The sequence below is a fragment of the Myotis myotis genome, unplaced genomic scaffold, assembly GCF_014108235.1.
Source record: "Myotis myotis isolate mMyoMyo1 unplaced genomic scaffold, mMyoMyo1.p scaffold_m19_p_3, whole genome shotgun sequence".
Lineage (NCBI taxonomy): Eukaryota > Metazoa > Chordata > Mammalia > Chiroptera > Vespertilionidae > Myotis > Myotis myotis.
In genome coordinates, this window is record NW_023416335.1 from 203,912,229 (window position 1) to 203,938,185 (window position 25,957).

The 25,957-nt window shown below is 48.3% G+C and overlaps 1 protein-coding gene across 6 annotated transcripts in view; it reads right to left on the bottom strand.

The window, feature by feature from the left end:
• The window catches only part of LARGE1 (LARGE xylosyl- and glucuronyltransferase 1), a 428,233-nt gene that overhangs the window by 181,136 nt on the left and 221,140 nt on the right, over nt 1-25,957 (bottom strand). For all 6 annotated transcript variants that reach the window (XM_036297621.1, XM_036297620.1, XM_036297619.1 and 3 more), the window contains exon 5: nt 20,639-20,762. In XM_036297621.1, coding sequence (XP_036153514.1) covers nt 20,639-20,762 — 124 coding nt within the window. The remainder of the gene's footprint in view (nt 1-20,638; nt 20,763-25,957) is intronic.

Sequence of the window (25,957 nt, forward strand, 5' to 3'; positions counted from 1 at the left end):
GGAGGCACCTTGTCTGAAAGTGGCAGTGACAACTCAGAAAAGGGTGTGTGGATGAACACGCAGAACTTTTACTTGCTCCTGGTACTAGAGGACAATTTGCCTCCGTGCGGACCTACTGGGAAATTCTGCATTAGCCAGAGTTAGGGAAGCCCCTTGGAGCAGGGAGGAGGCGGGGTTACAATCCTCTGCGTCCTGACTTAAAGAAAAAGTGACAATTCCACACCCCCACAAACAAGAGAGAGAGAGAATTAAATGGGGCTCATACATGAAATAATATGAAGTTTAAACAAGCAAAGTTGTCCAGTGGCTGGCTGTCCAGGGGTCTCCGTTGTAGTAATGAGCTAGCCAGGCCCATGGCTGCCCCTCTCCCCGAAGGAGGGACCCGCCTTCCCAGCAGACTGAGTGCCCTCTGCCCAGCAGGTAAACCTCATCTATGCTCCACCTCACACTGACCCAGGGGCTTCAAGCTCCAGTGACAGATGCTGTTGTTGCTTAGCGTTCATTCTCCAAACACGTCCACCTAAGCTCCCCGGTGTCTCCGCCCCAAATGTGAACGTCACCAGGTCAAGAGCACTCTCATGCTTGTCCTCCACCAGGAGAGACAAGTCGGTCCTTTCTGCTGGGTCCCAGTCCCAGGATAGGCCTAGCTGTGCCCCAACCTGGGCTCACCTCTTCTCCGGATGCCTGGAGAACGGCACACCTGGGCCCCTGCTGATCCCGCACGCCGTCATTACTGAAGGGAAAACAATCACCCTAAGTATGAGCACTTCTCCATTTTGGACAGCTTCCAGCCCCTGCGTTTGACTCCCTGGCCACCGTCTCTCAGTGGATGTCTAGATGACAGATAAAACTCACTAAAGCCTGCTCCTTCCTCAGTTTTCCCCAATTCAGATGACAGCACCACACACCCACCAGCTTGGACCAGCATTCTAGTGTCAGACTCGATTCCTCTCTCCCTCTCCTGCCATGTCCATCAGGTGCAAACCCTGCCACACTGGCTGCTGAGGTCAATCTGCCTTCCCAGGTAGTCCCCTGGGCAGGATGAAGGCAGTCTACAGGGAAGCCTTTCACCCCGAACACTGCACTTCTCTTTGGGAAACGGTCAGAGTGCAAAAGGTCAATTGAGAGGAGGTGAAATGATTCCATTCTTTCTTGATTTTCTGCTCATCCACTAAGACATCCTGCCCCCAGGGTCCATACAGCACTGGGTCTCTGGCCCTGAGAACCCTGAGAGCAGGGTCTTGGACGGATCTGTTCATTCCTGCGATGCCCCAGAGGGCACAGCGTTAGCTCCAGCTGCAAATTATCCAATAAATAAGAGAAGCAGGACCTCAGAGAGGAACTGAATAATGCCTATGCCATGCAGCTCCCTCTTCCACCCTGGAACCCATCGAATAGGCCAGGGACATCGACTTTAAAATGGATTCTGCGCACTGTCCAACTAGAGTCAAATTTTCCAAACATCAGGCCAGTTAGATCCACACTCACGTGCCAGGAAGCATGTCTTTTCCCGCCTTGCCTACTCAGAGGGCAACTCGCTCTGGCACACATGGGTCTCCCTGTCGGAGCCTCATTTGGGGGAGATCCACTTTGGACAGCTTCCAGCCACGTACGTTTGACTCCCTGGCCACCATCTCTCCGTGGATGTCTAGATGACAGATAACACTCACTAAAGCCTACTCCTTCCTCAGTGTCTCCCAATTCAGATAACATCTCCAATGTCTTGTGATGAGATGACCGAACTTGCTCTGACCGCTGTGACCATGAGGAACCCCAGGGAATCCCCAAGGATGGGAACTGCCAACCTCGGGCTGCTTGCTATGTGAGAAGATGAGAAAGGTTTAAGCCACCTCTACTGGTTCTGTTTGTTTTACTTGCAGCGAAGCAAACATTTCTCGGCTACAATTTCATAGCATCTAGAGCTTTTCAAGATACTATGCATAGAGCAGACATTCAATTTGCTTGTTTTTCAGCCAAATGCGAACATACTGACTACATAGATACCGAAGGCCAGAAGGTAAAAATAATCCCATTTGTTCTTTCCCCGGGGCCTCCGGAGCGGTCCTGGGTGATAGTGTTAGCGATCCGGTTTATTAGCTCCTTCTGCTATCAAAAGGTGGAGCCTTTATAAGTGAAAAACGAAAGGAAGTGCCAGGCGGATAGAAGAAATGCATTTCTTTCTTTTCTGACAGAAAAAGCGCAATGATAAGGGCATTACGTTTCCCAGCTCAGCTCAGCAGAGAGTGAGCCGGCGCAGGAGCTGTGGTGGGGAAGAGGCATTCTCTTCTTCAGGCAACAACAGCCTGCCATTAATTCACAGGCAGGGAGGAAGGCTCCCGCCCTCTCTCCACACCCCTCCTCAAACCCTCTGCTCCTCACAACGATGCACCTGCCCCGGGGAGTGGGCCCTGGCCCCCGGCACTTCTGGAAATCACAAGGACGCCCGAGACTCAGCACCATTTCCAGGGGAAGCCGCCGTGACGGTCCAGCTGGTAACGGACTGAGGCTGCACTGGTCCAGTTCATTCGTTTTCACTGAATCCTTGGAGAAGACACGAGCTTCCCCGCCTTCTGAATTCTCCCGGGATAGCACGCACGCCGCAAACACTTATCTATTGATTGATGTCCACCAAGGCACAGACCTGAGCTGCTGCCTCTTAACTAGGGGAGAATTCCACTATCTATGCATTAGAGTGAGGTTTGCCAAGCCAGCCAGTTCCCCTGGGCTACTGAGAGAACGGATCCAAGAGGGTCTGGGAACTTCCCCATGTCTGGACGAAGTGCTTTGGAAAATCCCAACAACATTATCCAAGTCCAACCCCAAGCTAGTTAACTCAGACGTCAGATTCCAAAGAGAAGGCCAGGAGAGCCACCCTTACAGGCATCCTGAGGACCCTGCTTCCTCAGTATGCAATCTCTTCTCATCACAGACCCTCAGAGGGAGAGAGATTCCGGCTGCTCGGCTACCCAGAGCTGCTCTTCTACTCAGCTGTGCAGACTCCAAGCGGAAAGACACACGCAGGCACAGAACCCTCGCTTCCCCGTCTCCCCGCAGACAAGACCTGACACAGTCACTCCTGGCCGGTGCCAATGAAGCAAAGTCGGATGGGGGATTGGGGAGAAAAGACTCAGAGAGAGAGAGAGAGAGAGAGAGAGAGAGAGAGAGAGAGAGAGAGAGAGAGAGAGAGAGAGAGAGAGAGAGAGAGAGAGAGAGAGAGGAGACTTTGACTTTCCTCTCCACTGTCTTGTGAGGAGATGACCGAACTTGCTATGACCACTGTGACCATGAGGAACCCCAGGGAATCCCCAAGGATGGGAACTGCCAACCTTTGGGGCTGCTTGCTATGTGAGAAGATGAACAGCTGGTATAAGCCACCTCTACTGGTTCTTTGTCTGTTAATTTTACTTGCAGCGAAGCAAACATTTCTCAGCGTCTCCTTGCGAACTGTCAGAGACCAAGACGGCAAGTCTGAAACAGATGAGCGACCCTGCTCTGAGCACGAGGAACGCAGTCAGAGGCAGTGAGTGGGAAAGGGCGCGGAGCCAGTCCTTAGTGACCGCGGTCCCCATCAGGCCCTGCCCCTGTACCTGTCCTACAAAGACACCCAGGTAAGATCTAGGTAAAAAGGGTGGGCTCGCTAAGGCACACGGAGCCCCCAGGGAGTGCATGGGTTTTCACTCAGATTCTCCCCCACAAGCGCCATCACGCAAGGGCATCGCCGTGGGTGTGGACAAACAGGGCTCGCAGGCAGGCGGGCTGGACCCCACGGTGGGCATCTGCTCTCACGACCATGAACAACGCAGCCCACCACTGGAAGAGCACGGTTTCTCTTCCTGTTTTCTCTTTCTTCTCCTCCTTCCCCCCTTCCTTCGGAAGAAAAAAACATATTTTTTTAAAAACTGCACTACTGTGGATATTTTGTAAAATGTAGTCAAAACAAAATTCCAGTAGAATCCCTATATCCAGAGAGAACCTACTGCCACACATTCTTCTTTTTATAATAATCTATAATAATAAAAGTGTAATATGCTAATTAGACCGGACAGCCGAACGACCTTCCAGACGTCCTTCCAGATGACCTTCTGGACGAAGCCGGGGTTGTGAGGGTCGAGGCAAGCTGCCACGGCTGCGAGGGCTGAGCCCCTTGCATGAATTTTGTGCATCGGGCCTCTAGTTATATAACTAATATAGATACCTTGAAATTTGGGGGAAGTAGCTTTGTATCTTTTTTAACCTAATCTTAAATCAAAAGTAGTTTCCCTATTCATTTATTCAAGCAACATTCAACTTTCATTATTAGATCAATAAAAATCTTATTTTAAAAAGTGATTTTGAAAAGTTTTATCCATTTGTGAGGCTGTAACATATGCTCACTACCTTTTCCCCACTGTTAGGATTTAGGTTGTGTCTGATTTTTTTATATATATATTTTTATTGAGTTCAGAGAGGAAGGGAGAGGGAGAGAGAGATAGAAACATTAATGATGAGAGAGAATCATTGATGGGCTGCCTCCTGCACGCCTCCTACTAGGGATTGAGCCCACAATCCGGGCATGTGTCCCAACCAGCAATCAAACCATGACCTCCAGGTTCACAGGTTGATGCTCAACCACTGAGCCATGCAGGCTGGGCAGGTTGTGTCTGATTTTTAGTACTGTAAACAAACTATACCATGATTAAATCCATTGACTCAATTTCCATAGGCAAAGGATTTCTGCCTCCAGTAGCTTGTATATGGTTATTAACAATCTTGATACATATTGCAAAACTATTAAAAAAGGAACGCTATCATGGCGTTCATTTACAACAGACACTTTCATGAGTTGTTCCCAAGTGGATACTATTTTCCTTTTCTTTTTTTTTTTTTTTTAATATATTTTATTGATTTTTTCACAGAGAGGAAGGGAGAGAGATAGAAAGTTAGAAACATCGATGAGAGAGAAACATCGATCAGCTGCCTCCTGCACATCTCCCACTGGGGATGTGCCCGCAACCCAGGTACATGCCCTTGACCGGAATCGAACCCAGGACCCTTCAGTCCGCAGGCCGACGCTCTATCCACTGAGCCAAACCGGTTTTGGCCTTTTCTTTTTTTTAACCCGTTGCTTTTCTTCTTTTGTAAATCCTTCATTCTTATCTTATACCCATTTTTCCATTGGTCTATTTTTCCTATTGATTTGTAAGAGTTCATTATATGTGACACGCTGTGTCTGATTCAAGTATAAATTTCCCAGTTTTCATTTGCCATTTAATTTTGTTTCAGTTGCTTACTGACATTCAGAATGTTCCCCTTGGGTTGTTTTTGTTTTTACATTTCAATTATTCAAACCTACTGAAGTTTTCCTTTGACAATTTCTTCCACTTCTCTTGGGCACATACAAATTTTCCCGACCCTTAGAGCCAATTACGTGTAAGCTCTATGTCAACAATAGGGATGAGAGGGTCAAGAGCAGAGGGTGTCCACCCACATGAACGTCACATTGTAGTGGATAAGTTAGACTTACTAGTATCACCAATATTTAGGTGTCAAAAGAATTTAAATAATAATTATACAAGAAAAGTGTTTAACAAATAACTATACAATGACAATTACCATAAAGAAGGAAGCACAGAGCAGCATGACAACTTATAGCAGGTAACCCAAATATTAATAGAACGGGGGGGGGGGGGGGCGGGCTAAGGGCAGTTTCCGTAAGAGTTATACTAAGCTCTAAATAGCAGACGGGGAGGGAAGGGGGAGAGAAGACTTCTATTTTAGGTAACATGGTGAACTAGATAGCCCAAAAGCCCTCCCAGAAACGTAAATAAAAACATAGATGTATTATGCATATAATAGGTCTATATAACAACATGTATATATATTATATATCATATACAACATATGTACACCTATGTAATATATTCATATGTAACCTATTATATAGTATATAATCTATCATATTATAGAATACATATTATATAATTTATTATACACTAGAGGCCCAGTGCATGAAATTCGTGCATGATGTGTGTGTGTGGCGGGGGGGGGGGGGGGGTGTCCCTCAGCCCGGCCTGCACCCCCTCCAATCTGGGACCCCTTGGGGGATGTCTGACTGCCGGTAGACGGACATCCCTCTTGCAATCCGGGACTGCTGGTTCCTAACCGCTCGCCTACCTGCCTGCCTGCCTGCCTGCTCGCCCCTACCTTGCCCCCCTGCTGGCCTGGTTGCCCCTACCTTGCCCCCTTGCCGGCCTGATCGCCCCTAACCACCTCTGCCTCAGCCCCCAGTCTAAGCTGCAGCCTGGCCTCCCTCTGCTGGAGGCGATCTGGCTGATCAGGGGAAGGCACTGCCCCCATCCCCCCACTGCTGATGCCATTGGCAGCCTGAGCCTTGGGCCTTGTAGCTGGGTGTGGCTGCCTGAGCCTCAGGCCGGCCCTGGGCAGCGGTAGCTGCCATCCGCGGCTTGCCTGAGACTCAGGTAGTCGCTGCAGCTTTGTCCGGAAGGATGTCCGGATGGTTGTCCAGAAGACGTCCACCCTCATTAGATTATTACCCTTTTATTAGTATAGATGTATATGTTTACATAAGTATATAACAGATAAGTATTAGATATGTATATTATATATCATATATTGAGATACATTAAAATGTATGTCATACTTTTAATATGTACATATAATACATATACTTATGTAAATACTAGAGGCCCAGTGCACAAATTTGTGCACCAGTGGGGTTCCCTTGGCCTGGCCTGTGGTATCAGGCAGAAACCAGCTCTCCAACATCCCCCAAGTGGTCCCAGATTGTAAGAGGGCACAGGCCAGGCTGAGGGACCCCACCAGTGCATGACTGGGGCCAGGGAGGGATGTGGAATGTTGGCCAGCTGGGAAGGGACTGCGAGAGGGCTTCAGGTTGTGTCCGGCCCGTCTCGCTCAGTCCTGATTGCCTGGACTCCAGCAGCAAGCTCACCTACCAGCTGGAGCGTCTTCCCCCTGGTGGTCAGTGCACATCATAGCAACTGGTCAACCGGTCTACTGTCTGCCCCCTGGTGGTCAGTGCATGTCATAGTAAGTGGTTGAGCAGCCTTCGCATATCCTATATAATAAAAGGCTAATATGGAAAATCTACCAAATGGTGGAGCAACCGGTTGCTATGATGTGCACTGACCCCAGTGGGTAGATGCTCAATGCAGGAGCTGCCTCCTGGTGGTCAGTGCATGTCATAACAAGCAGTTGAGAGGCCTTAGCATATCCTATATAATAAAAGGCTAATATGCAAATCTACTGAATGGTGGAACGACCGGTTGCTATGATGTGCACTGACCCCAGGGGGTAGACGCTCAATGCAGGAGCTGCCTCCTGGTAGTCAGTGCACTCCCACAGGGGGAGCACCGCTCAGCCAGAAGCCTCTCCACCTCTGCAACAGCACTTAGGATTTCATGCACTGGGCCTCTAGTCATTAGCATATTATGCTTTGATTGGTTGAACGGCTGACCGAACAACCGGACACTTAGCATATTAGGTTTTTATTCTATAGGATAATTATATATTGTATACTTTATATATATTACATATATAAAATTTAAGCTGTCATAAAAGCAAAACTACAAAGAAAAGCAAGTCAGAGTTCAAAAATGAGACTACAAGGAACCTGCTCTGCCCTAAGGGAAGCAGCTTCCATTGCTGAGGCTGGGGGTGCAGGAGAGAGAAGGGGAGGCCCAGGGCCTGGGTAATTAGGAGTTAGAGAGAAGACACTGCATAAAGTTAGGACCTCAAACTCTGGACGCTCTGCATAAGGTGACCTGGAAATAAACTCCACCACCCAGCAGAAAAATGCCAGGAGACACACTTAGCTTGATGGGGAAAGGTGGCTCGTTGTGGGGGCGGGGAGCTTGAGAACCTGCTCCTGGAAGCTGAACCATGAAAGGGTGTGTGGTCTGAATGCAAGCTACCTGTGAGAGCTGACAAACCTCAAAGGGAGAGTTTAATTCAAAATAATGAGGGCTGGCAGTGCCTCAGGCGATTGGCAGTAATACACAGGCATACCTCACTTTATCTCGCTTCACAGTCATGGAGCTTTTTTTTTTATTATTATTATTTAATAAACTGTAGGCAAGGCCATCCACCAGCAAAGAGATTATGACTTGCTTTGTTGGGGTGGTCTGGCACCAAACCCGCAAAATCTCCCAGTTGTGCCTGTATGCCAACATTATTTCAGGCAAACACTTCAATGCTTCCCTAAATCAGCATGGATGGTACATAGTATTCTGTTATAGGGATGAAACCCAGGGCCAGGCTGAAGGTCGGTCTTCATTCCTGTTTCCACTTCTATCTATCAGAGATGTCATGGCCAAATTGTCTTTGGTCTCAGGTGCCTTGTCTGCAAAATGGGGTCATCATAGCACTGATTTTAAAGGGCTGTTGTGAGAGTGAAATGAGATAACCCACATAAAATGCTTAGGACTGTACCCGGTATATAAGTAGCAATAAATGTTGGTGGTTGTTGTTCTTTTGTTACCATTTTAGGCATATTAGTGTAAGCCATCTTATTCATTGGTTAGCTTATTAATATTTTCTCCATTGTTCATTACTCAATTTTCCAAAGGCCTGCAGTTTCTTATAGGTAGAATTGGCTTTGAAAATTTTAACCAGTTAACTGCCACGCGTCCAAAACGGAAACCATCCCCACACTCCACGATATTTTGAATTAAAAAAAAAATCAATTTGCAATCAGTATTATAAAAATAAATATATGACTCACAATTCGGGTGTTCTTGAATATTTTCAGTTGAAAATTCTCACGAAAAATGATTTTTTTTAAAGCATCTCTAGACGCTTATGGCGCACGAAGGGTTAATTTTGGTTTTCTGTTTTGTCCTTCCCTTGCCTCATGAATTCGTGCCCTTCACTTGATTTTCCTCGAGCTTTCCCCAGGTCCACACCGTTGTTCCTATTTGCGTTTCCAAGCGGAGTGTGAGACTCATTTATCATGGTCTCATTTCTGAATAATGAAGGCACTGAAGGCTATTAAGACATCTCCAGTGACAGCTTTGGGACGTTCCATCAACCGTAGTGTGAAACGTTCCACCTCTGCTGTTTGCAAAATGGGTAATGATTTTAGCTTTTATTTCCTTTTGGCTTAAATAAGCATTTAGGAGCATTCTTCATAACCCCCTAACACCCAAGTATTTAGAACCACCATTAAAAAGTTTGCTTCTGATGTGTAGTTTTATTACATTGTGGTCAGGAGTGGGGCCTACATAATTTTTACGGTTTGAAATTTAATGAGGTTTTATTGTACCCTCAGTTTATGAATTTTTTTTCATGAATACTTGGAAATCCACTTTTATTCCATTTTATGGACATGAAACTTGATATCTATTGATATCAATTATATTTTAAAAACTGCCTTTGTCATTAACAATATGTTTTGCCTTTTCATTGGCTAAAACTCTCCTAATATATCCTATATTTTTATCAGTTTTTGCTTTGTATATCACATGTGTGGCACCAATTCAAAATTATTAATCTAATTAAATATATTTTATATTTAATATATTTGTTACATATTAAAATAAAGTTATTTATACTATACAATATTTATAGCGTATAACATATAACATTGTATAAGTATATTAATATATTTTGTTGTATTTATATCTGAAATTAACATATCCATGGCATATGTCTTCACATGTCTGAGACATCCTAATATAAATTTTATTTTTAAAATTTATAATTTATTATAGTTGTGTTTCTTAAAGATAATAAGCACAGTTAAGATATTGCTATTTTACAATTGCATTAAAAAAAAACACACCTTAGGAATAAATTTAAGCAGGGAGGTAAAAGACCTGTACTTGGAAAATTATAAGATACTGAAGAAAGAAATTGTAGAAGATACACATAAATGGAAGCATATGCCATACTCATGGATAGAAGATTTAACATAATTAAAATGTCCATAATACCCAAAGCAATCTATAGATTCAATGCAATTGCTATCAAAATACCAATAGTGTTTTTCACAGAACTAGAACAAATAATCCAAAAATGTATATGGAACCACAAAAGACCCTGAATAGCCACAGCAATCTTGATAAAGAAGAACAAAGTTACAGGAATCATGCTACCTGATCTCAAACTATACTACAAGACCATAGTAATTAAAACAGCATGGTACTGGCATAAACCCAGACACATAGATCAATGGAACAGAACAGAAAGCACAGAAATAAACCCACACCCAGATGGTCAGTTAATACATGACAAAGGAGTCAAGAACACACAATGGGGTAAAGACAGCATCCTATATAATAAAAGGCTAATATGCAAATCGACCAAACAGTGGAATGACCAGCAGAACAACCGGTTGCTATGACATGCACTTACCACCAGGGGGTAGACGCTCAGTGCAGGAGCTGCCCCCAGCCTGGACGCCCCAGGCCAGCCAAAGCAGGTGCCAGCAGGGGGATCCCCAATCGCCCCACAGAGGGAGGCGACCTGCAGCAGTGGCGGGGGGTGGGGCCAGCAAGTGGGTGGTGCCAGACCGGCCAAGGTGAGTGCCAGCAGCTCCTCCCCTCCCCCCGATCACCCTGCCGGTCGCCCCACAGATTGGCCCTGATTGCCGGCCAGGCCTAAGGATCCTACCCGTGGATGAATTTCATGCACTAGGCCTCTAGTCTTTAATAAATAGTGCTGGAAAAATTGGACAGATACATGCCAAAAAAATGACTTTTATTCATACTTTGCATGTATCATCAGTTCATTCTATTTCACTGCTAAACAGTCCATTGAATGGATATACTAACACTGTTCACCAAATCTCCACTTGATGGACATTTGAGTTCTATGAATATTCAAGAATAAATGTTTATGTGCACATACTGGGCAGGGCAAAAGTAGGTTTATAGCTGTAAGTACGCAAAACACAATATATTCTTATATTACTACTTATTAATTATTGTATTATTTTCCATAAGAACAACTGTAAACCTACTTCATTTCTGTTGGATGAATACCTAGTAGAACTGCAGAATTACAGCTGTGCAATTGCAATTCTTACTAGAATTGTGGGCCATACTTTGTATGTATGTTTAAGTTTTCAAGAAATTAACAAACTAGTTTCCTACATGATAGTTTCATTTTACACTTCCATCAGCAATGTCTGAGAGTTCTGGCTGTTCACTGTCATTATACTGGGTGTGCAGTTGTACCTCATGATCATCTTAATTTGACTTCCTCTGGTGACTAACGACGGTGAGCATTTTTCACAGGTTTGCTAGCTATCCCTACATCCTCTTTGGTGATGTCTCAAAGTACGGGTCATCTGTCTTCTTGTTACTGGTGTAAGAGTTCTTCATATACTCCAGATATGAATCTTTCATCAGGCCTGTGCTTTGCAAATATATTCTCCCAGTCTGTGGCTTGTCATTTTATTTTCTTACTAATATCTTTGGAAGAACAAAACTATCAGTTTGGATGAAGTCCAACTTATCAACTTTTTTCTTTTCCAGTTTGTGCTTTTTGCATATTATTTAAGAAATCTTTGTCTAAGTTAAAGTCACTAAGATTTTTCCCCCCTCTGCTTTCTCCCCGTCTGTTCTATAGTTTTAACACTCACATTTAGGTGTAAGATTCATTTCAAGCTAATTTTTGGAAATGGTATAAAGTGGATACCTAATGTTCTAGAACCATTTATCTCTTTCTCCTTTTATTTGCTTCCTTCCTAATTGCCACAGACTGTGTTTCATTTGCAACAATCCTCTCCTCTAACTTAGTTTTCATTCTACTTATAGCGTTACCAGTGGTCACACTGGAGCTCTGAAGAAACATCTGACCTTTTTTTTCACTAGTGATCAGAGTGAAGGGTTAAAAATCGCACCTGAGTTACACACCAAAACACACAAAAACTTCGCTTGGGATCGCAATGCACACCGCTCTAGGCTGTTTTACAATTCGGGCAGCTGGCTTTCTGTATGTTTTCAAGAGCGACTTTTGGCATCTGCATTCGACTTTGCAAATGACTAAGAGCAATTATTTACAGATCATTCCACGTGCAACTCCTTTCAGTGCAAACCTCCTGCCCCTTTAGAACAAGACCTCTTTGCTGGTGAATATTCACTTTGATTACTTTTGTGGCTGGCTGGCTGCCTTTGGATGCTCTCTTCAGGAAGTATACACGGGTGTACACGGTGTGGGCTCATGCATAGCGTGTCATTTTCCTACTGTGTTTATACATGAGAGAACTTGGCTGGTATTCTTGGGTCTCTGTCTTTTTCCCCCCCCTCAAAACTAAGCAGACATTTTATTAGGACATGTATTATTGTAGTAGAAAAACTGAGGTAGATTTTCTACTCTTCAAAGATGATATGATTCTGTCCACTGGTTGCCCTTGCATACAGTGTAGCCTTAAACATCAAATTCTACCCTGGCGCTGCCAGCCACACATGGCTATGAGCACCTGACAGGCAGCAAGTCCAAACTGAGATGCTTAAAATATGCACTTGATTCCAGAAATAAATTTAAAAAGTACATAAAATATATAAGTAATTTTTAGAATACTGATCCCATGCTGAAATGATAATAATTTTGACATACAGGATTAAGTAAATATTATTAAAATGCAATTCACTTGTTTCATTTTGCTTCTGTAAATGTGGCTATTAAAAAATTTAAAATTACATCTTTTAAAAATATATATTTTTATTGATTTTCAGAAAGAAAGGAAGGGGAGGGAGAGGGAGAGGGAGAGGGAGAGGGAGAGGGAGAGGGAGAGGGAGAGAGAGAGAGAGATAAATGAGAGAGGAACATTGATTGACTGCCTCCTGCACACCCCCTGCTGGGGATGGAGCCCGCAACCTGGGCATGTGCCCTGACCAGGAATGAAACTGGGACCTCAAGGCGCATGGGAAAGGCGCATGGGACCTAATGCTCGTTAACTAAGCCACACCAGCCAAGGCTTCAGAATTACATCTTGATATTCCTGTTGGACAGCCCTGCTCAAGAGCTGGACTGCTTGGATTCATTGCTATTTTGGTTCCACAAGGCTGAGTAATTTCCAGTCTTTTTTATGACCTTCCATTTTCTCATGTGGAAATGAGTGAAAATCATTATACTCACCTCAAGGCTTATGGTGGGGATAAAATAAGATTATGCATGTAAGGCTATTATGCTGGCACATAATCAATTCTTATTAATGAGAGTTATTATTATTCTTAATGGAAGGATTTTTTTAATCCTTATAATTCAAATATTTTTTAGCGTGTACCCTGATGTGAACTTATAGCTGACTTACTTGGATTGGAAGTGCCTGCCCCCTTTTGAACTCCATGAATAGAATTCTGTTCAGCTCCTGACAACTTTTCTTAGATTATATCATCCTTTGGATGGACCCTCTAACACCTTGGCCTTCAAGTGCCTGGGCCCCCCGTATTTATTTATTAACTTTTCACCACACCACTTCAGCTACTCCATCCCAGGGTGACGTGCCAAAAAGTGTGCCTCATCTAAAACTCTGCTCCCCAAATCCAGCCTTTTATCCCTTTCAAGACATTTAGACAATGACTCCCGTTCTCACTGAAAAAAGTTCCTAATCACACCATAATTCCCAGTTCACTCCACCCATTACTTTCTCATTACCCATCAAATACCTCTGGCCTTTCATTTCTTTTTTTCATTTTCTGGTCCAGCTTATGTTCCAAAATCCATCATCATAACCAAATACTAGTACATGAGTCACTGAAGTTCTTTAAAAAAAAAATGTTTTATTTATTTCAGAGAGAAGAAGGGAGAGGAAGAAAGGGATAGCAACATCAATGATGATAGAGCATCACTGATCGGCTGCCTCCTGCACGCCCCCTACTGGGGATGGAGTCCTCAACCTGGGCATGTGCCCTGACCTCGTGGGTCGGCGCTCAACCACTGAGCCACACCAAGTAGGCACTGAAGTTGTTTTTTAACTAAAGTTCTGGAAGGGGGAGACTTGTGGTACAAGAGAACAGCACTGCACTGAAGGCCAGAAGAGCTAGGTTCCAACATCACCTCCGCCCCGATCAGCAGCATTCTGCTAATTTCTCTGGTAAACTCTTTAGTAACAAAAGGGCATGTGCGCTGTTTCGATAGCATGGGGCTCCTGAGAGGACACAATGCAATAAGGTACCCGAAGGCATTTCCTTCTTATCCAGGTGAATGACCACCAATGAGATCACAGCCATGCAACTGAGAAGGGATCAATGCTCATGACGGGAGAGAGAAGGGTCGCTTACACTGCTGTAACAGAGTTGAAGTCTCTGAGCTCAGACCAATTATAGCTCCTGGTGGGACCTGTCACTGTAGATCTGGGAAAACGGCTGTATTGTAGGAAACCACAGAGAACGGCGGATGTATGAAACGGAGACAAGGGTGAGCACATTCCAGGCAGGCAACACCTTGGAAACCATGTGCCACACAAACATGCCAGAAGACACATGTGTCAAAGTAAGTACTGAGCGCTGCCACTCGGGATTCAGGTAGAGGATTCTGGGGGATGAGGAGACGACTCAGGAAATATGCCAAGTTTTCAGACACCCGTTCATTCACTCTGCAGCCCCAAACATAGAACCCAGGCACTTGTTGGGGGCCACAACTGGCCAGGTTTCATCCTAAAAGCTGGGCATAGAGATAAAATGTATCCTGGTTGCTGACCTCCTGGTCCTCTCATCCAGTCGGGACAGCAGGTGAGTTGACACGCAACGATCCATACACTGACGTTTGGTCTTTATTAACGCTCAGGACCAATGGAGAGACTCAGAGCGCTAAGACTTCAGTACAGCGCCAGGTGGGTATTTCTGGTTGAGTCTCTCAGTGTGCAACAGGGTCCTCTGGGAGGCAATGATCTCTTATCTCTGGAAATATTCAAAAGCAGAAGAGTGATGACCATTCATGTAGAACATCACAGAAGAAAGGGAAACGTTTTGCCTGGTGAATGCCAAGTTCCTTCCTAATTAAGAGTCCATGACTCAGGAGACAGGGCCCATTCACTAGGACACCCCGTTACATAAAGAAACATTTGCCAGTGGATAGAGAGAGCTGTACCAACGACACCGAGTCTTTTCTAATGCAGATGACCATTTCTGATGGATGTCTACTATTTAAAAGCCCAAGACCAGTCTTCTACATACAGAAAGGTACACTTCCAAATGCCTTTCACTCTCCACGTCTGTGCCCTGACCTCGCCTTTGCTGTCCCAGAGAGAGAAGCCTAATACGAAGCTAAGGTTGCTGGCCTGAAAGAACCAGCCCGCATAGTCACACAGCACCAGGATAATCCAGGAACCAGTAAAGCAACTCAGAAAACGGGAGGATGCTAACTTTTTCCAGATTTGAACCTGGCATTTCACCTCAGCCAGCCCTCTGGCATAACATGAGACCCAACAGGAGAGAAGGAGCAAGAGCCCAAGTCCATAAGCTATTCTAGAAAAACAACCCCGAATGTATAGTCTCTGGCGAGAGGTCAGGAGTCACTTGCTCCTTTGTAGAAGGGGAAGGCAAGGTGCATGGACATGATGGGTTTAGGAAGAGACCTAAGAGGTTAATCACAGCCATCTTCAAACACATGAGTGGGGAAGGGGAGGAAACAGAATTCGCTGAGTGCCTGCCATGTGCCAAGCACCGTGCTTTTCATCACAAGACCTCACTTACTGCATTCATCTCCAACAAAGGAGAGACCAGCTCTTGAAAGACAAACTCCATGCGTTACTACCTGTCTTACAATATTATTAAAATGCGCAAGGCAATCCCAAAGGTCACACATATCTTACTTCACTTCTCTGCAGGGCGGAGCTGATCGTGTCCTCCATGAGCCAGTCCCAGGTCCTCTGTGCTTCTCTGCAAGCCAAGTCTACCTCCCACGGATCCAGCCTTCCCCTACTCCCACCCCCACCCCCAGGGTATGTGCTGTCCATTTGAACGGTGGCCTGGACCTGGCAATCCGAAAACCCAAACCCAATTGTTGGAAGACGACGGTGTTGGAGAGTCACTGTGAGATCTCAGGGGGCTTGCATAACCCTCTGGGTTTCATTTGTCCAAAAGGGGCTGTGGGCATTGTGCTTGCTTCACACCCGAGACCCTGTGATTCCGTGGTATCACGAGTCCCTGCTGGCTGGACATGCCCATCATTCAGAAAGCACACCTTCCTAGGAGACAGGATGGGGGGTAGTCTGCCCACCTTCCCTGGTGAGACAAACAACAGGAGCTGGTCCCCCCAGCCTGCAGGGTGCTGAGAGGTCGCAGTTACCCGCGGAGGCCTCTGCAGTCCCCCCTGGGGACCAGCACAAAGGCACCAGTGTGAGCAGGAAGCCAATTTTCAGAGTCAAACACCAATATTTTCTGTAAATAGTCCTGCCTTCCACTTCACAAGCTCTCTGCTGCTGGGAATGAGCAGGCATCAGGCCTAAGAGGAAGGGGGAAAAAGGAGGGCCCCCGGCTAGACAGTGAATCACGAAACAGCCCCCCCCCTCACCCCCGCTTCCCTTCACCAGCTGGGGATCGTCCTCGCCCCAGGGTGGCGTGGGGGGACTTTCCGGGCCGAATGGCGGCAAGACCTGAAGTATACAATCCCAGTCCCACATCGCTTCGCTTGGAAAGCGGAGAATCAACCATCAGCCTTGGCATTTATTACCCGCCTGCCTGATCTTAGGCAAATGCTCTTCAACTCTGTGTTTCAAGTTATAAATCACCCGGGAGGGAGGTAATAAAATTCTCGCTCCGCCCCACAGGGTTGTCCTGGATGCCGCCATCCACAAAGCTCGGCAGGAAAGCCAGCCCCCTTCTCATCCTGGCCCTCCCCCTGGGACAGCAGCCCCTTCTGCTGTGGTTCCCAGCACAAAGACGCCCTCAGTCCTGCCAGCCTGTGGGTACGAGCCTTGGAGGCTGGGAATGACCAGGCCATGTAAACAGGAGGAAGACGGGCCAGCATCTCACAGGCCACAGAGACTAGCGGGCATACAGGTCCACTGCAGATTTCCCGCGGCTCATCTTTAATCATGCACCGATCCTTCAGAAACCTCCTTTCCCTGCCACTCCCTTCTCCTGCACCACAGACACAATCAGGGGCCCACAGGGGGTATTTCTGAGAAACGCCATTCCCAACAGCTATCCCAGGGGATTTCAGGAGCCCTATGGCTGAGGCTGCCCCCCAACACGCTTCCTGAAGGCACTGAAGGTCCCAGCACCACCCGCCTCTCCCCTGCTCTTTCTCCCCTAGCGTCAGCTCAGGGATGGGGTTCGCTGTGCTCCCTCCCTGGTGTACCTGTAGTGGAGAGACACGCACCTGTCCCAGGTCCCAGGTCCCAGGCCTGCGCTGGGGACTTGACGTGGGTGGTGCCGGGGCAGCTGCCTTATTTATGCCTCCGCTGGGTCCCTGCCCAGTGGCCTCGGGATGCGGTGAGCCCTGGCAGTGATGGAGAAACCTCTTCCTAATGACTCAAGTCTCTCAGGGACCCAGCCCGCGTTATTTCGTATCATTCATTTAGCAAACTTTTTCTAAAAAATATATTTTTATTGATTTCAGAGAGAAAGGGAGAGGGAGAGATAGAAACATCAATGATGAGAGAGAATCATTGATCAGCTGCCTTCTGCACGCCCCCTCCTGGGAATTGCGTCCGCAACCTGGGCATGTGCCCTGGCCGGGAATGGAACTGTGAGGTCCTAGTTCATAGGTCTACACTTAACCACTGAGTCACGGCAGCCGGGCCAGTTAGCAAATCTCTTTTTATGAGCCAAGCCTCACATCAGCACAAGGATACGTAGGTGATGAGGAGTGAACGGGACACTGCTGGCCCCGCTGGCGCTTTCCGTCCTGGGGACAGAGAGACTTTTACCTGCTCATCACACAAAGGCGTGAAAGGTTACACTGTGCCATGAGTTTACTGAGAAATGCTGGTGACCCTATGACAACACATGACAAAGGAACCCCTGTGTGATGACAGAGGCAGGGGGGGCTCCCCGAGGGCAGGCAGACCTAGGAGAGAGCTGGGTCACGTTCCAGGCCAGCACAATACAGCGAGTGTTGAAGGGAAGCCAGCTGCAATCTTATTGCCGAGGGAGGGTCTTGCATTCGATTTGTAAGAGGCGTAACGTCTGTGAAGTGCAAAACACGAGGGTCTGCCTGTACATGCCGGAGGACAGGACACTGGAGACGATGTCCTTTAGAACTCACCAAGTTTGTACTTTTCAATTCTTTTTTTTTTTTTTAAGCCCTCAATTCACGTGGCTAACAGTCCAGTAAGTAAAATAATGAACAGCAGGTCTACCTGCCCTCCAGGGGGCAGGAGAGAGGGAGAAGACCCATCTCCTCCCTCCCACGCCCCTTGCCTCCAAGAGCTCCTGGAAGAATTTATTCCCATAGATGACAGCACTCGGCACCTTACTCCTCAGCCTCCCAACTCTCCGCAGATTCCACAACAGGCTACACAGTCAGAGCCTTTTCATCCCATTCTGCCTCGGCTGCAAAGGAGAGCGGGGCATTTTTAAGGACCTGCTGCACTTCGGGCACTGCCGGGCCTTCACAGGAGCCATCTTATTTGATCCCTCCCTTCGCAGCCCATCCAACAGGTGATGGAGCCGGGCTCAGAACCCAAATCAGAGTTATTCCGTGGCAGGCCAGGAGATGAACGTGGCCTTTTTGTTTTCTGCTACTTTGTCTTTTCTTAAAAAGTAGAGGGTACAGGCCCGGCTAGCATGGCTCAGTGGCTGGGCTTTGATCTATGAACCAGGAGGTCACGGTTCGATTCCTGGTCAGGGCACATGCCCAGGTGGCTGGCTCCATCCCCACAGTGTGGGCTATGTGGGAGGCAGATGATCCATAATTCTCTCTCATCATTGATGTTTCTATTTCTCTCTTCCTCCCCCTTCCTCTCTGAAATCAATAAAAATAGATATTTGTTTAAACAGTAGAGGGTACAGGCTTGCAAGGGACACGGCCCAGGATGCCCGGAGACAGGAGAACGCAGGAGGAGGAGGCGGACGCAGCCTTCCTCGCCAGATGCTGCCGCCCCTCCTGCCGCTTTCCCCTCGGTGTTGGCCCGCACACCCGGGAGACAGAGTGGCTTGCTTTTACCTTAATTAGTGCAGCAATTTGCTAAATTCTGTTTTTCCCTTTTTGAGAGTGTTAATCAATTTTAGCTCAGAATAGATTGGAACGGCACACACATTACCATGACAATCCCCAAACGCTGACTTCTGAGCGTCTCCATCAACCTCAGAGCCCGAAATGCGGGAAAATCGGCAGCTCTGGCCGGCATCTCTGCGATCTATTTAAAATGTTATGGCTCGGAGATGAAAATATAATGGCTTTATGAGGTTTGGAACAAGCAATTTGCTGGAATCAGCCTCATGCCTAGGTGTTTAGTCCTCCCCAAGGTGACTGGAGACAGAGCATCATGTATTTCTGCAAAGTTACACCTTCCTCTAACAACGGCAATTTGTTAAACCCACAAGCACGACGGGGTTCCAACTCTGCACACAAGACGGAAAAGGACCAGATGGGCCCCGTCCCCTCCCCCACGAAGAAGGTTCAAGATTGAAGCGGCGGACGGACCAGCGAGGAGAAAACGTGTCCTTTTCTCTGGGGAAACCGGGAAAGGTTCTCAGACGAAGTGGCAATGTGTCTGCGTTCCGAAGGGAGGGGGGACAAGGCGAGTGGAAGGGCATGTCAGTCAGAAGGAATAGCACAAGCAAAGCCTCAAACACAGCAGAGAAGGCGGAGAGAACCAGTAACACAGTGAATTTGCAGGAATGACAAAAGCGTCCAGAGCCAGACTATGCAGGACTTCGTAACCAGATGTTGACGTCAGCACAGTGGCACAACAGGGGGATTTTAAGCGAGGAGGGAGTGTTGGATCGAATAGGTCTCATTTGGCTGAAACCCTCCGGCCCAACATGATCCTTAACATTTATTCAGCTGTCTTTTAAAACACACTCACATACATCCTCTCGTTTGAGCCTCTTAATCCCTCATGGGGTTGGCATCGCAGCACCTTTCTTCAGGTGAGAAAACATACCCAGCAAAGGTACAGGTCATCCACTTTAGGTCCTATGACCAGTGAATACAATCCATGAATCCAAGCCCAGGTTCAGCATTTATTTACCTCATAGGGGAACAGACCATAATATAGATCTCTTTCAGATACATACCAGGCCCATGGCCTGCAGCCTCCACAGAAAGCCTGGCTGGCCAGAACTGCTCAGACCCACAGACACTGTGAGCTAAGGAAGTGGTTGCTTTAAGGCAGTGGTTCTCAACCTTCTGGCCCTTTAAATATAGTTCCTCATGTTGTGACCCCCAACCAGAAAATTAATTTCATTGCTACTTCATCACTGTAATGTTGCTACTGTTATGAATCATAATGTAAATATCTGATATGCAAGATGGTCTTAGGCGACCCCTGTGAAAGGGTCGTTCAACCGCCAAAGGGATCGCGACCCACAGGTTGAGAACCGCTGCTTTAAGACTTTGGAGGATAAAAGCAGACTCGGGTGGCAGCACCCTCAGTGATCCCCGGGCATTTCCAGTGGGGAGCTGAGACTTCTGCCATGGCTGAGGTCCCCTAAACCATAAACAAGAAAAGCTCCCAGTCAAGGAGACCGGGAGGCAGCCACCACCCTCCCCCACACCGTACCTTGAGCTCGTCCGCGTTGTAGAAGTCCACGCGCACCGCGGGCACCATCCAGGTCTGGAAGAGCGTGGCCAGGATCTGCTCGGCGATGGAGTCAGCGATGAGGTGGAAGTGCAGAGGGTTCCGCCTGTGGGAATGGCAGGAAGTGGGTCAGCATGGAGCACTGAGCCCCAAAACACACCCTCACCCCTCACCTACCCTCACTGGTGGGTGGTTTTCAAAAGCAACTGGAAAAGCAAATCAGGCATGTGACCAAATCAGTGCCCACTGGCGAGGCTGGCGGGGCCGGCAAGGAGCGAGGACATGCCACCAACCTCAGCTTTCAGGTGACAACAAGGACCAGGAGGGTGAAATGGCTGGTGACACGCCATCCAAGCCAATCACCGCACCTGTGAGTTAGACACCTGTGTTCCCGGGTGTCCTAAGTGAGCACGTGTAACACTCGGGCTGGCCCCTTATTTCTGGCGTCCTTAGCCCTGCTGGGTGTAGCCGGCACTGTCCTGAGGTCTGTTTCCTGCTTGTTTCTCTCCCAAAGAAAACCAGGCACCCAGAAAGAGTCCCTGGGGCTGTCACTGGATATCAGTACACCTCACTGTTCATGCTTCTACAGCTTTTCTTCATCCCACCTCCGTCAACCAGCCCTTACAGAGGCGCCACTCGAGTACAACCCAGCATTACACAGGGCAAAGCTGGATTCACTCCCAGAGCTGGCGTTCAAGAGTGCGGACTTCCTAGTGTCACGTATACCTCCGAACACCTGTATCAGGTAAACCTCCTCACACCTAAGTCATGTATATCTCCCCACACCTGAGTCAGTTACACCTCCCCACAGCTGAGTCGTGTATATCTCCCCACACCTGAGTCAGGTATACCTCCCCACAGCTGAGTCGTGTATATCTCCCCACACCTGAGTCAGGTATACCTCCCCACAGCTGAGTCATGTATATCTCCCCACACCTGAGTCAGGTATACCTCCCCACAGCTGAGTCATGTATATCTCCCCACACCTGAGTCATGTATAGCTCCCCACAGCTGAGTCATGTATATCTCCCCACACCTGATTCAGGTATACCTCGCCACAGCTGAGTCATGTATATCTCCCCACACCTGAGTCAGGTGTACTTCAGCACACCTGATGCTTCCTCTGTTAAATGTTGGAAACACCTCTTCATCAGGCCACTGTGCCGATTAAATGAAATAAGTGCCATCTATAATGCATATCTGGAAAACACAGAATACTCATAAACAGCAGATATGCCTTCTTGAGGGACTACCGGGCACAACGCAATCGTTCGATGCAGCAGAACTATCATAAATACTATTGTGCCGGTGAAAACAACAACAGCAGTTTTAACATGATGCCGGAGCACCTACGGATGAGAACCACCTCGTCCCTCTGACCTCAAGGAGCTCATCCTGTCTGCAGAGATGGGCAGCCCACAGTGAAACGCTGTAACCGTGGCGTGGAGTGTGATCACATGGCAATGACTGCACAGCACACAAGTGCTATGGGAGCAAAGAACCGGAAGGGCCAGTTCTGACCGGGTCAGAAGGACGTGTGTGAGTGGGAGACGCAGCGCCTTAACAGATAGACGACTGACAGGAGGTGAAGGGAGAGAGGAGAATAAAGGGACTATGGCCGCGCACAGGGGTGCTGGGACAGGGAGTGGTGAGCAGGACTCTACGGTTAGAGCAGAGAAGGGGAGAGATGAAAGGCCATGGGAAGCAATGACCATCGTTAAGCAGCCTGGACTCCATCAGCGAGGCGTGGGGAGCAGCGCGGCCTGCCCCTGAGCTCCCGGCCTCCGGGCAGCCCTGTGCTAAGTGCCAGACACAGAGCCCGGCTCCCAGCCTCCCGTCCCCATGCTCTCTTCCTACCCGGGCCTTCTCAGATGCGGTTTGCTCTGCAGGAAACCCTCTCGCCCTGGCTCATTCCGTCAATACTTACTGAGCACACACGATCTGCCGGGCAACGAGCAGGATGCAGGGGACATGGGGTGAGTAAAGACACGCCATCCCTGCCCTCACTACGGTCCCGGTCTGGCCTCTGCTGCTCCTCACCCCCCTCCCCATTCAGCGCTGGATGGCCCATCACCCAGTCTTCAGCTCTGAGGGCAGCCTTTTGCTCTTTGAATCCTGCCCTAAGTCAGGCCCTTCCTCACAGGCAGGCACCTCAGCACCACATGCCTCTCTGCAGGTAGGGATCACCTGTTTGCTGGTCTACATCCCACCTGACTGAGCTCAGGGAGGGTCAAGGATCGTGCCAGGTGTGTTTGAGTGGATCGCGTCCGGTGCCTGGGATGTGGTAGGATTCACAAAGGATCTGACTGGGTGGATGGGTGGTGGACGGTAGACAGATAAGGGGCAACAGGTGGACACATCATGGAAGAGATTAGATGAGATGGATGTGGACTGAGGGTCTGATGAAGACGGTGAGAGGACAGCGGCTGGCCAGGAGGCTGAATCTGGAGGGATCCTGAAGAGAGTTATATGTGGGGAAAATGGAGAGGAAGCAGCCGAAGGTGACGCTGAGATTCCTGGTGGGCGCTGATGTCTCCAGGACAGGGGCTGGACGAGGAAAGACGTTGGAGGAAGGTGGTGATTTGGGGATTGGGTGCACCAACTGTGAGGTGAGGTGGCCAAGCCGGGTGGGGCTGGACCAGTGAGCCTGGGCCTGAAGAAAGCTCTTACCCAAGGCCAACCTGCCATACACATAACAGGTGGGTGCACGAGGGCAATAACCTGAAGAAAATGAATGGCAGAAACCATTACCACGACAGAGTTCCTCCGTGGGACCATTGTCTGAAAGTGGCAGATTCCTCCGTGGAACCATCCATTCAAGGGGGGCGGGGGGGGGGGAGCAGGCCTGCCCTCAGCTTCCCTGCAGCAGGGCTGCCAGGAACCTGATGAGGACCGGTGGCCTGAGGGGTCATGTCTGCTCACTGGCCAGAGGCTCAGCTGATGGCTATGTCAGGGGCAGCCGGTCAAAGCCCCTGGGAAGACAGATGGTCCACTTAGCCCTCAGTGTTGGCACAGCCACTCCCCTCTCCCCCAGAGCCCCGGCAGAGCCTTATGGATGGAGGAGGCTGGAGCAAGTTAAGCCTGCATAATTGCCAGCTTGCATTTTTATCCAGAACGGAGGGATGGCGTCATTTCAGACATGGGGCGATGGTACCAAATGTCTGTATCCTGGTTCGTGCTATTCCCTCCCCTCCTTGAAAAGGAGTTTCTGCTCATCCTTCAAAATTCCCTCTGAAAGTCATCTCCTCCTAGTAACTGTCTCAGAGCACATCCATGTCCCTTTCCTGCTAACTCAGCACCGCAGAGGAAAGGCAAGTGAACCATCTATAGCACGGCGCTGTGATGCACATTCAGACCCCTGGCTCTGGTCCAGACTGTGACATTCTGAGGACAGGAGCCATCTTTTCATCTCCATCCCCAGGGCCCCGTGGAGGGCCTGGCATCCACAGGTGCTCAACACACACTGATGCACCAGGAAGAGAAAGCCAACGCCCCCTCCTATGAAGGTAGCACAGCTGATGGCACAATCCTCATCAGTGATGCGGCCTTGGGCTCTGCCCCAGAACCTCTGGGCTGGGACCCTGGCTGCATCCGTTACTGAGTGGCCATAAGCAGGTTAATCATTGCTCTGGGCCCCAATTTCTTCACCTTCAAAACAGGCACAATAATGCTGAGCAATGTTACCCTGGGCCAGTGGTCGGCAAACTCATTGGTCAACAGAGCCAAATATCAACAGTATGACGACTGAAACTTCTTTTGAGAGCCAAATTTTTTAAACTCAAACTATATAGGTAGGTACATTGTTATTAACTTAATTAGGGTACTCCTAAGGCTTAGGAAGAGCCACACTCAAGGGGCCAAAGAGCCGCATGTGGCTCGCGGGCCGCAGTTTGCCGACCACGGCCCTGGGCAATTGTAGGGGTTAAGTGATATAACATATATACATACATACACATGTATATATACATCCTATATAATAAAAGGCTAATATGCAAATTGTCCCCTCGGAATTTCTACTGACTGGGAGTTCAACTGCCCACTATGACGTGTGCTGACCACCAGGGGGCGGAACGAAGTAAGGCCATGGCTGGCAGCCGGGGGAAGGAAGGGACCCAGCCAGGCCTAGGGACCCTACCTGTGCACGAATTTTGTGCACCGGGCCTCTAGTATATATATAAAGCACTTAGTGGAGTGCTGGTGCATGATAAGATTTCACTGCATGGTAAGATTTCCACGTGCTGACCATTGGTATGGTCTGAATATTTGTGTTCCCCACCCCCCACCCCCAAATTCATATGTTGGGTGCTAACCCCTAAGGTGATCGTATCAGCAGGTGGGCCTTAGGGAGGTGATTATGTCATGGGGCAGAGTCCCACTGAAAGGGATTAGTGCACCTATAGAAGAGGCTCCAGAGACACCCCTCACTCCTCCCAGCACGGGAAGGCACAGAGAGAAGTCCGTACCCAGGGAGCAGGCCCCCCACCCCTGCCTGAACCCGACCACGCTGATGCCATGACCTGGGGCTCCCAGCCTCCAGACCTGCGGGAGACAAGGCTCTGCTGTTGGCACCCCACTGAGACTGTGGCATTTTGTTACAGCAGCCCCACGAACTCAGGCAACCATTGTCAACATCAACTTGTGAAACTGTTATTTTCTCAATGCTTTTGCATCATTTTTCTTTTTCTTTAAATTTTTTATTGATTAATGCATCATTTTTCAAATAAAGTGTTTCAATTAGTTCCTCCATCCATAGATAAAAAACAACAACAGAGCTGAATGATGAAACATCCAACGCAGGGCTACCAGAGCAGACACAGATAAGGCATAAGAGATGGGCGCAAGTCCTCTCGTCAGCTATCCATGTGGCGGGGACCAATGAAGAGAGATCATGGTAACTACACAACCGTGAGAACATGCGTGTGACAATGCTGGGCTGCGCCATGCAACTGCAAAGTTGGGGAATGGCACACATGAAGAGCAGGCTGCCACAGACAGTGCAGGGCACCCCTGGAGTTGGGTGGGAACACCTTATGCATGCAATCAGGGGGCTCTGCAGGGAGGAGCACAGAGCGATGGGACCCCTCCTCGCTGGTAGAGAGGACAGGAAGTTCCCAGAGACATGCATTGGCATGGGCCTCTGGGTGGGAAGAGGTGGCGGATGGAGGCAGGCATCCTGCAGGATAGAAGAGAGTAAGGAAAGGGCCAGCGGGAGGGAAGGACAGCGAGTCTTGTTTGGGTGGCTCATACGAGGACACGTGATGAACACCTATTGCATGCCAGGCGTGGGCAGGATAAAAAGAG